This window comes from Alosa alosa, chromosome 9 (assembly GCF_017589495.1).
Source record: "Alosa alosa isolate M-15738 ecotype Scorff River chromosome 9, AALO_Geno_1.1, whole genome shotgun sequence".
Taxonomy (NCBI): domain Eukaryota; kingdom Metazoa; phylum Chordata; class Actinopteri; order Clupeiformes; family Clupeidae; genus Alosa; species Alosa alosa.
The window spans coordinates 4,609,080-4,621,397 of NC_063197.1; the positions used below are offsets into that span (position 1 = coordinate 4,609,080).

The 12,318-nt window shown below is 43.4% G+C and overlaps 2 protein-coding genes across 2 annotated transcripts; both read right to left on the minus strand.

Annotated features, from left to right (window-relative positions):
- Positions 1-728: 728 nt before the first annotated feature.
- insl5a (insulin-like 5a) lies at positions 729-2,555 on the minus strand. Its single transcript, XM_048253531.1, has 2 exons — positions 2,282-2,555; positions 729-1,424 (listed from the first exon to the last, which is right to left on the minus strand). The coding sequence occupies exons 1-2, from the start codon at positions 2,460-2,462 to the stop codon at positions 1,279-1,281; spliced, it is 327 nt and encodes a 108-aa protein (XP_048109488.1). The 5' UTR covers positions 2,463-2,555; the 3' UTR covers positions 729-1,278.
- Positions 2,556-4,131: 1,576 nt separating this feature from the next.
- dnai4 (dynein axonemal intermediate chain 4) lies at positions 4,132-12,277 on the minus strand. The gene is made up of 17 exons (XM_048253530.1): positions 12,133-12,277; positions 11,671-11,833; positions 11,383-11,564; positions 11,144-11,256; positions 10,783-10,939; positions 10,534-10,673; positions 10,120-10,299; positions 9,710-9,895; positions 8,893-9,053; positions 8,458-8,544; positions 8,019-8,170; positions 7,479-7,636; positions 7,253-7,377; positions 6,220-6,318; positions 5,859-6,085; positions 5,408-5,564; positions 4,132-4,444 (listed from the first exon to the last, which is right to left on the minus strand). Exons 1-17 carry the CDS (start codon positions 12,180-12,182, stop codon positions 4,394-4,396), a joined length of 2,388 nt encoding a protein of 795 aa, XP_048109487.1. The 5' UTR covers positions 12,183-12,277; the 3' UTR covers positions 4,132-4,393.
- Positions 12,278-12,318: the final 41 nt, after the last annotated feature.

Below are 12,318 nucleotides of genomic sequence, written 5' to 3' on the forward strand. Positions count from 1 at the left end.
AAGTGCAACGACACTGTTACCGGCAATACCGGGATCCCCCTCAAGGGGGCCCCTCTCAGGTTTGTGGTCTCTGCTGCTGCCGCGAAAATATAAAACCTCGGCAGTCATGAAGCGGAGTTATGCGTCTGGAGGCCAGAAGAGAAAGGAAGAGAATGACAAGAAAAAACCAAGATAGTGGTAAGTGATAAATTACACTGGATAAAATAGCTCTACTTGTCTCGTACAAATGGTGTAATGTCGCAGCAGGATGGCTAGCCTAGCAAAAAATGTTTATGTTAACTACCTGCCTGACGGCCCATGCTGCTTGTAACAAACTAGAACAGTTAGCGCAACTTTTTTTTGGAACGGACAGAATATGGTTACATACTGTAATATGTTTATTAACGGAATAAGGAAGACGCAGATCTGTTCCAGAATCACTGTTTATCGTATTTAATGACACAACATTGCTATACAGTTGCTTTGTAATAGGTTTTGATGAAAGTGGCATAGTTTCTCTGCTATACTAACTATTCGACCGTGATAATCTATTTACCAAATGGGGGGGGGGGTTCCATGTCCATTTTGCTTGGGGCCCCCAAATTCCTTGAAACGGCCGTGTGTGAAATGTGTAGTTGTTTTCCTCATTGTTGTATTTCATTCTAAGATGGAGCAGCAGTGTTTGCAATGCTTGAATATAATAAGATAGCATATGGATCATGTATGTGACTCAATAATTCCTTTTGGCATATTTTGCTATTGTATTTATTAGACAAAGCATGCAAAATATACAGTGCATTAAGACCAGCAAAAATGTATTTAGTCCAGAATGGCATCTCATTCTTCGTTTTGACACTTTGATTCAAATAATGGGTCTAAATTCACATAGGCATGTGGGTATAGTATCTTCCCTCTGAATCAAAGCCATTTATGTAGGAGTGGAGGATGTCCAGTGCATAGCATCACACAGTTTATTTAAAGTTAAAGTTACACATGTGTGCTAATGTCAGACTGCAATTGATTGGTGGCTCTGTGGAATTGGACCTGATTCTTGTCAATATTGAGACTGTAGATGCACAATTATGATTGTACAGAGCGAGCAATCAATCAATCCCAGTCTGACATTAGCACACATGCTGTAATTGTCTATTGATCACTAAATCAAATCATTTGTATTGTAAAAGCTGTGGACAGGTGCTGAAGTGATGGTGCTGGATCAGACCGTAGAGCTCCATTAGAGAGGCATGGTGACATCTGTGGTGGATGTGTGGTAGGTGGAGACGCCGGGTCCACCGTTCCTCAGCACAGGTAGGTGAGATCGCTCTTGCGACAGCCCATCTGGCAGCACATGTTGGTGAGCACGTGGTTCAGGTCTCGTTTGCTCAGGTCTGAAGCCAGACTGTCACCCTGGCCCTCCATGCTGCTCTGCTCTCCACCAGACATGCCTGCACACACAATGGGCATGCGTCACATATGACCTCTCACTGCTGCTGCTGAGCCTCTGGGATTCAAAGGCATCATCACAGGAGCCAAGTTATCAACAGTCTTGCTGACCTCAAATTAATGTTACAGTATCTGGGGAAGAGCATGGGAGATTTCTACACCAAATTTGTGCAAGGGGCACACACATCCCAGAGGTTAAAGTAGGTGCTGTACTCAGAGACTTAGATGAACATGAGAAAGTCCCCACGCTGAAGCTCCAATTGAATAGATGGTTTAATCACCACAAGGGATTCGGGGCCCCCCCACCACCATTTCAAGTTGCTTGGCATGCACTCATTAAAGTAATCTGACACCACAACTCCGTTATACTTCTGTACCATTGACTAACTGCTAGAGTGCATACATATTAGTCATGTTTCCTTGTGACTATTCCTGATGAAGCATGCACAGCCAAAGGGAGATGTATTAGACCGGGTTTTGTACAAGCAAAGCATGTTTACTACTATTGTATTTTAATGCACTTTTACACAATTCTAAGGTCTGGTCAAAAAGTAAAAACTACACAATGACAGCCAGACAAAACTAAATGGGATTTAATGAATCAATCCACAAATATGAATTATGGATTACAAATGAACAATAAACATGCCTTTCCTTGGCCTGTTTTCATCTGTACCAGAGCACATGCCAAGCATCTGTTACACAGTTTGGTTACTGTAAGGGACTTCACACACTAATTAAACTCTTTCAGATGAGCCCAGTTCTTAAACAGACAAATCTTTCAAAGTTATTTTTCACAGAACAACTGTGCAGTAGTCCACTAATAAGATATGACGAGGTGCAAAGCAGCAGGACTCACCCTCCAGGTCTCGCTGGTTGAGAAGCCTCCTCCACCTGGACCCTCCGCAGGTGTACACGACAGCCCGGATGAACTCACGGCCGCACAGCTTCACGGCCTTCATGTCGCCACGCACCTCCGTCAGCGTGCAGAAGGCACACAGCAGCAGCAAGGCCAGGACTGGCAGACTCCGCGCCCGCATGATGCACCCACAGCTCTCGATGTCCAGGCACTTTAGGTATGTAGCTGATGAGCACAGTCTGTATCCTTCCCTGCAGCTTGTCAGACTGTGATGTAGTGGGGATGGTCGGTCTCTGGACTGGTGCTGCTGTTGGTCCCTCATATATATTGGGGATGTCCACTCTGGGACAAGCCCACTCCCACTGTATAGGCCCCACCACCCTCCACCCCCGCTGCCATGGCTTCACCAGGCTGACAGGTTTATGTTTCCGCTCATCTCTTTACAATGCCATTTGGGAAGGGAAGAGAGTGATTCCCATCAGGTCATAAGTGTTTTTATGACTGTCATGTAGAATTCAATTACATCCCTTTTGGAGTGGGGAGTGGCCTCCTAACATCACTACTTAAATATGATGATTGCCATGACCTTCTCTAATGTACAGCTAATCGACTCACAGGGCCTGGAGGATGGCCCTTATGGTCAGCCAGGCCTGCGTTTTATCTGGACCTTGATCAGCTGAGCTGATAGCCTCTCTAATCAGAGAGCTGCTGAGGATTTCCATGTTTCAGGAGAATGTGGGCAAACACATTTGACCCAAGGTCGTTTTTCATTCTGGTCTTTTCAAGTCACATTTACCTAAATTGGACAAGTGGATTATGCTGGTTCAACGCGCTCAGAATCGTTTGCCATCTCAAGTGTCACATTTTAGGGGGACCCAGTTGTTTATTGCCATGGCATGATGTTACATCCCCATCAGGGTAATGTTATTACTAAAATGGTTTAGTTTCTGATCCATAAAACATGTCATCTGTCATCACAAGCACGCTGACTGACCTTGTCTCTTTGTCTAAACATAGAAAATTATTTCTCCACCCTTTTCTGTCCAGTCCTGCATACAAGAACCCACTACAATTAAGCAATAAGCCTCATCGAGACACAGCTACTCTTAACTTTTGTATCAATTTGGAGTGTCCCAGTACTATAGAACGAAATGCGGTCAGAGGTGTTATTCAGACATCCTCTTCCCCCTCCCCACACCTATCCTCTTTAGTGTGATAAGGACTGGGCACTCTCAGGTGGCACACACCTGCATTGTGTTTTCGATGGTGTGTCATTAAGACTGTGACTCTGAGACACATCAGCGGTGTCAGTAATGAGCTCCATTTGCACACATTGCCCGGCCTGATGGTGTTTGCCACAGTCATCTGGACAGAGTGCCTGGCAATCATCCCCAGGGACACACAGTTAACCCCTTACTGCCACAGGTGTGAACTTCACTTGGTCAAATCAACAGCTATGATGATCGCTTCCTTTTTTTCCTTTTCAAACCAGGAAGTCGCATATAATGGATCCCTTTTAAAACTATGAACCCAATTGACCATTTGAGTGTAAAGTCTATGTTGATTATGCGGGAGGATGCATGACGCAAGTAGCACAAAAAACACTACTGTAGCTTGGGTTTTTGTTCCACTGAATAATACATTTGGCCTTCCACATGGAGACACTGATGTGAAGTGCAACAAAGTTGTCACTGGGTCATCCGGGGGTTCTGGTGAATGTATTCACAACGCTGTTATTAACTTTGAATCTAGCCCTGAAACTGTGCCGATGGCTCATAAACATGTTTAAATGACCATGTCCTATCTCACAGAAACAGCAGGTCTCTTATCTCTAGTGATGTGAAGAGAGGAGCAGTTGTGTTTTTTTATTGTTATTATTTTCATACAAAACAACAAATCAGGTTTTCGGTGGACTTTCCTGCTTGCGGTAATCTCATTGTAATTCAGCAGCGGAGTCATGCAGTCTGACGGACAAACGCAATTAACGTCACCCAGGGATGATGGAGAGGGGAGACCCGGGCCAGACTGGCAGACTCTGGACCGCCACCGCACCGCACCCACCCCACACGGGCCTCCAGAACCTCCCCTGGACCGGAGCCCAAGCCTCCTGGCTCACAGCTGACTGGCCAGGGACGACTTGATGATGTCCTGCAACATCTCCACCTGCCAGACAAAGGGGGAGAGACAGCAGAGCAGACTGAGCGTAATGTGTGCACTGGAGATAAGGCTGCGGATGCTGATCCCACCGCCCACCGCCTCATTACTGAGCCTCTGGCTGGAGCTGCAGGAGGAGGAGGAGGAGGAGAGGGAAATGGTGGCCAAGAGACCACTTAACTACTGAGGGCATGAGCTGGGGAGGATGACACACACATTTAGCACCTAAAGTGGGGACTTTACACATGTGCAATGACTCATTTCAAAGACAAGGGCCACTCAAACTGACCCAGCCTTTTGTTGAAATGGTCTTGCTGACAGGACAGTTTACACACATTAACACATGTGTTATGTTTAGTATGTTTAGCAAAATTGGCCACAATGTATTGGCCTATAAAAACTTAAATAGATGAATGGATGTAATGTAGTCAGTGATGTTCAAGCTGTTCATGTTGAGTAAGACTGTGCGATGCAGACATTTGGAAAGTTTCCAAGACCCTAACGTAACTTTTCAAGAAACATCTATGCTCATGCAAGTTATGTGTGGTCAGGGTTTTCTTTCTGTCTGTTATCGTTATTTTATTACCACCATGCTCTGTGTATGTAAAACCACGATTGTCTATTAAATTCAGTTGTTATGCAACGTCACCGTTTGGCCTTATATGTTATGTTGTACAATTTCAAATCATTTGATGGTCCCGTAACAAAAACAAAGAGCCCTGCAAGGTCTCACATTCTGGAGCATAACAGGACATTTATTTTCACTTAGTGTATTTCAAAGTAATAAGATACATTAACACAATAGGTCTTTTATTAGTATTATTATTCTGAATATTTTAGGTTCTTAATGGTTACAATCAGGTAGGGGGGCTTTGCTGTAAACTCCATTTGGAAAACAATAACGAAAAAACAAGACCTGAAACCACATTGTCCTGATATCTTTACAAGTAAAATAAATACATCCACACTTGCCTTAACTTGATGGTTGTTAACTGGCATGTTCCTGAGCTGGTAGACGCTGACCTGTCCATCACTGTCTCCTACCAGAATGCATTCTGTTCCCATGGCGAACAGCAGGGTGGTGAGCTTGACCCCTGGCTTAGCTGGGCTCACTATGGTTGGATCCAGACTGAGGAGGGACGTGAAAACACAAAGTCAGATTGGGTCTCCGACACCACAGCATAGGGGACACGCATTATGGAAGAGCCCGACAGAAACACAGCCAGGAGAGGGAGAGAGGAGATATAGGCAGATGTGCTTTGTCTGATTAGAAAATATGCAGACACTGGATATGCATACTGGAGGAGGGGGAACAGAGAGAAAAGAAACTAGGTATCTCAAGCACCTGGGACTGGGAGCATTCGTATGATTTTAAGATGTTTTTCCAGACTAATCAACACAGAAACCAGACCAAGACACTCACATGCTCACTGCAAGGTCCCAGATCTCCACCCTGCCCTCGTTGACCGCCCCAAACATGGTGGGCCACGTGGTGGACCACTTGATGTCATGAACAGCCCTGTGGGTGGCAGTGAAGCTCAGCACGGGTGTGCAGAAGTCCTGCTGCCACAGCTGGACCGTCCAGTCCGACGAGCAGCTCAGGAAGACGTCAGTGCAGAAGGGAGACCACTCAATCTTATAGACGGGGCCCTGGACTCAGATGGGTGACATTCACTAAACATCAGAACGAGGGATGCAAGCCACCAGCTGCTGAGACTATTACTGCAACAGGTCCCTTCCATAGACTAAGCCAACGCATATGGCCCCTTGACAAATGTACTCACTCTGTGTCCACGGTACGTCTCCAGGAACTGCTCGTTGTATGAACAGGAGCATTTGTGGATGTGACCCTCCTCTGTGCCTACCAGGTAAATGTTGGAGTCCTACCAGATGAGAAGAAATCAAAGATGAGATGAGGATGAACATCCACTAACCTCCTCCTCCTCCTCCTCCTCACTGTAGATACGCTTGGTCTTCATAATCTCATATGGCTCTGAGTGATGTTGCAATAAGCTAGGTGGCCGTATAAGCCTTGTGTCCAGACAGAATAATGATTCCAAGTTTCAAATCGGAAGACAGCAGCAACGTACTGTAGGAGGAGGGAGGACAAAACACGAAGCTGGGAGAGAGAGCTCGTGTTTACTCCTGAGTTCCCACTGTAACCCAAATGGAAAATTCCCTGACTTTTCCTCGACTATCCCTGACAAAAAGCTGAATTTCCATGACCTACTATAATGAATGGTACAATATACCGACCAAAGATTTCAGAGCAGCCACATAGTGTTCAAGACTCTTTGACCTTTTTAGAGCGAAAGATGACTAAATGGGCAATGAATAAACAAAGTTGGGCTAACCACAACTACTCAAGCAAGCAGTAAACCTAATAAACAATAAATAACCTCAAATCAGAAAAAGTTGTGACATTATGTAAAATGCAAATAAAAACAGAATGTGATAATGCAGCTAAATATGGGTTTACGAGATGTTCACATTCTGTTTTTATTTGCATTTTACACAACGTCCCAACTTTTTTCTGATTTGGGGTTGTACTGTATATTTGAAGTAATGTGTTTTGGGAAGCACATTTTAAACAGCTACAACAAAATTCTCTGATATTCCATGACCAAAAATTATCAAATTCCTTGACTTTCCATGTCTGGAATAGACTTTCCAAAATTCCATGATATTCCAGAAATTCCATGACCTCTGGGAACTCTGTTACTCCCACTTGGTGCCATCCAGTCATCCTTTCTGTACAAATCTCTCCCACTTAAAACGGTCTCTGCAGTTTGAAAAGTGCCAGGCTTACAGGCTCACCTCGGGGTGGAAGTCGAAGCACATTCCCGGTGCCTGTCGGGAGATGAAAGCCTCCGTCTTCCTCTCCTTCTCTCCTGCCTGCTTGCCTGGCTTGTCATTTCTGGTCCTCTTCAGTTTCATCAGATCTGAGGAACAACAAAACAGTCAGACCAAAGCAGCCCACAGACACCTGGGATGGAAACAAAGCCCAGCGTGAGGTCAGCTGACAGAAACTGTGTCCCTTTACCGATGCAGTCCAGTCCTTTGCGCAGGAACCATTTAATGATCCTGCCGTCGGCAGACACTGAGATGAGGCTCTCGCCTTTGTCGTCGCTCGAGAGACCACTCTCCTGGTTGACCCACTTCAACTGCCACACGGCACTGGTATGCTTATGGACACAGTCACTGCAGAGGAATAAAGAAGATGTATAGGAGTTTTTCCAACACAAACGACTTGACACACATGAAAAGGGACTATGGAACATGTGTAATATCATGTTTTGTTTCTATGAGAAAATGATTCCCTTCAGGGTCTCGGTCAGTAAAGGAAAAGAAAACCAAACGTTTTGCAGAACACATGTACCATTTGACATGTGCTGCTGTAATTGGCTATGGCTATTTGTTTTCAGCAATAAATACACAGAAAACTTCCAGTGCTATTACTTTCAGTATAACATTAAAATTCCAGTTATTAATATGCTGACAGCACACACATTGTAAGTTATACGTTTCAAATGACTTCATGGCTATACAAAGTCCCAAATCCAAAGAGTGAATCTAGCCCCACCTGCTGTCTACAACGGGGGAGTTTTCTGTGCTCTGCATATTATATGTGGCAATGCTGCCATCATGCATGCCCACAGCTAACTGGCTGGCATTATAAGCAGAGAAGTCAAGGGCTGTGACTCCACTCTCACAGTGAAAGATTCGCTCTGGCCACTGTGAAGACAGAGAGAGAGAGAGAGAAAGAGCAAGTGTATCAAAGAGACTTTAAATATAAAAAAAAATATTTGTATGATTGTCAATTATTATGAAATGCTATAGCATTGCTATATTGTTGAATTTATATCATTTGGAAAATGTCTAAATGGTGACAAACTCTAGCTTTAAATACATTATGTAAAATTGCAAGAAGGTGGCTAATAATTCATTTTACAGATTATGAAGAATAGAGTAATATTGACTGTATGGTATGACATGGACGACATATTGACAGTGAGTGATACCTTAGGGTTTTTCAGGGACCAGCAGCACACCAGGCCTGATTTCTGATCTTTGAAATCAAACTGTCCATATCCAACAGCCAACAGATCCTGCAGGAGGAGGCCCATTCATATTCATAGATTAGCTAAAATCAGAAATAAAAGGGCTTCTCCCATTGCAATTTAAAATAAGTGTCTTTCTTTCTTCCTTATTTCCCCAATTTGGATTAAACAGTAGCCTTCTTTATATTTGCCAGTAGGCTACTCACAATCACATCAAATCCAGAACATGTTAGAGCAAAAAAAGAGTGCTACAAAATGCATCTTCACAATACCCCTAGACACTGGATAAAAGCTTCTACTAGCAAAATATGACTGCAAAACCAAAGGCAAATTTAAACAGACCAACAGTTAAGGCGGCTGGTTAGAATGATGAATGCAGCATGAGCATCATAGTACCGGATTCTTCTTGTTCCAGGCCATGCAGCTAACGTTTCGTCCAGCAGTGAGAACACAGCTGAAGGACCAGAGGCGCTCCATGGCCGGGGTCTGAGGTCTGCCCTCCTCCCCATCGGTGATGCTCACCGAGTCCACCGCCACCTGTAGCTTACAGTCAGGGTCTGGGCCAAACACAACACATCACAGACATGCAGGTGTCTTAGCACATGGGCAGGGTGTCATCTGAATCATGATACCATGACACACAAGGAATGAAGACTGATAACAGGAGGAGAGGGATGATAACGGGAGGAGATGCGGGAAGCTGCGGACTGAAACTTAACTTGTACAAACTTTTACGGACACACATAATATTCTATTATAAAATCATGACAAAACTTTATGTTGATACAATTAAAGCCATTTTCACCAACTCTAGTTGTATTTCACCTTTGAGAATAAGGTGTTAATCCATCCCTTCTGTTAAATATTTTTCTTGTTCAATTTTCAACATTTTATGCAAATTTCAAGAGTTGCCAGGATTTCCTTTGTGAATGCTCAAAATCTGCATAAAATAATTGGATGGATCAGACCGGTCAGAAGGCCACTACACACTGGGAGAACTAAAATGTGACCCACTAATTAATCAAAGAAAAAAAAAATCCAATCCACATTTCAACTGCCCTTTATGTCATTTTGGTCTTTTTTCTATACATATCTTTCTATACATAAACACAATGCAGGCTCTACTTTTGTATAGTCCAGTTATCTTGCAGCACAACAATCAATTTTGTCTTCGTCTATTTAATGCCATGATAAAATAACTCCAGTATATTACCTTGAAAAACTGTTATCTGTCTATACAAAGCCAGCACAGGTTGATAGATGTTCTCTAGCACCACTCTCTCCATGGCCACCAGGTCAAGCTTGAATTTGTCTGACTGGAGGATGAGCTCTGGGTCTGGTTCTTCCTCCAGCTGCACCTCGTAGGGCTGCACTTGGATGCGAATGCTGGAACTGCTAGCTGAAACAGAACACCAAACAGAATAGCATTTGTCATCATTGCACTGAATCTCTCTTTAGCACTATTTAGTATACCACAATATACTCATTAATGTTCAAATAAGTCAGGCTTTATTAAAAATCACATCAATAAAAAAACAGCTCAATAACATAGAATTTCTCTACTGTCAGCCTTTGTTGTTATGTGCAGTGTGTGTTGTGTTCACTTTAGTGTACTGGCATCACCTATACTTGCGGAGCTGACGACAGACATGCTCATGTTTGGGGCTGCGGAGCTGTCGAGCCTGTGGCTGGAGATCACCTCGGCGCCTCCAGGCTTCTCTCCATCTGCAGCCTGCGCCGCCTGGCCCACAGCACTGCCACCGCAGTATGAGTCATACAAATCCCAGGTGGTCGCCATGGTAGCTTTCACACATTATTTTGGACCCATACAAAAGACAACAAAAAAGCAAGAAACAGCTTTTCCATGCAAATTCAGTAACAAATGGTTTTACATCAAATGCAACCTAAACTCACAGACACATGATAAAACATGGCCACGTCTATCTGTAAGTGTTTGTTCCAACACAGGAGCAGAAACCTGATTGATTAAGTAACTGAGTGATTGACTGACTGATTGATTAGATGCGAGAGACTCACCTGCATCAGCCATGGAGATGGACTCACACTGAACCTCTTTGTTTTTGGGGGCTCCATTGAATGTCTGCATTGACCGTTCCATGTACTTATCATTCCCCTGTCTATTTTTGCACAACTCTGTGTAAGCATTGATTCTCTCTCTGTAAGAAAAAGAAACACACTTTGTGGGTATTTCAATGGCTGCTGCAGATAGAAAGACACAGCACCTGCCAATGACAGACATTAGCTGTGTTAAATGAAAGTGCTGACCTCACAACCTCTGCGTCCTCAGAGTCCACAGACACAGACACCGCAGGCAAGTCCAGCAGCCAGATGGTGTGTGACTCTGTGAGGTAGTGATCCACCACCTCATCCAACATGTCCTCCATTATCTGCTCCTTCACCTCTTCTCTTCTCACTTGAACATCTGGAGAACCATTCAGGGACAGTTTTCACATGCTTCTCTATCATGCCACAACTACATGACAGCATAGGTAATAATTCCTTCATCGGTGTTAAATAAAGAATAATATAAAATAAAGAATAATTCAAGCTACAGTAATGTGTTCCATCCAGTACACAGTGTAACTGACATAATGGTTTAATGACTGTCAGCTAAAAGCAATCTAACCTGAAAGACTGATGGTCACATCCCGTTTAGAAGATGGGTCTTCAATTTCATCAGTCATTGAATCCATAGTAGACTGGCTTGATCTAGACACTGTACTACTTCCAAAAACAGACCTAAGGAAAAATAGAGGTGTATTTACCATAACCAACCACAACCGTCACAGGAAAAATGTATTTAAAAAATAGAGGATAACTACAGAGTGACTGAGTTTAGCAGGGGGCAACTTTCACATATGTTACCTTGTAAAGGGCCCAGCAAAACTTGCATTGGTTGTCTGGAATGCAGTTGAGAAGAAGTCTGAAATAGTAGCACCTGAGTTGTCATGACCTGTGAAGATTTTGCTCTGTTTAGGTTGTAGACCCCCAGGGTCTGGATGAAATAGAGGCTGTGGTGTGACATCTTGGCCATTCTCATCGAACACCTGTGAGAGAGTAAAATTATGAATGACGAATGAGTGTTTATCCTTAAACAACATCCAACCTGAACTATATGGTTCCATGCTTTCAGTGACTAGAGATTAACATTACCTGCACCGTATGCTTTGGGGTTTGTAGTGAGCTCTTCTCGAGGACTTTACTGTCACCGGCCAAAGACAGACTTTTCCGGCTGACTGAAGCGTTGACACTTCGTGTTGTACTATGATTTGCACGAAGTATTCCTGAGGTAGAGTTATTAAGAACTCTCGAAGACCTTAAATAAACCATGCACATGTTAAGTTATGACTTGATTGGTTATGACATATTGTTTGAGTCTCGATCGAACATTATGTTATGCATACTGTCTGCAAGGTTGACAAAGTTTCCGTTTATAGCATCAACTATTTTTTGTTATGCGAATGGAGGTTAATGTCCCACTTTATTAACTTAAAACGCTACGTAACGTTAACGCTAACTTGTGTTGTTGTTGACAACAGTGTAAAAGCTACTTGACGTTTATGTTATAACTCATACAGAAACAACGCAGAACTAATGTGTTGCATTTGAACTTACGGAGTTACTTTCAGAGTGGGTTTCTTCATTTTCATCGTATTGGAAGACATTTCAGATATAAATGTATCACTTGACAGGGAAGAAAATGTAATTGCACATAGATGCTACCGCTACCTCGACTGCTCTTACCACCGCATGAACTTTGTTTGAAATCACTATGGTAACGGCCTCCTCACGAGGGTTTGG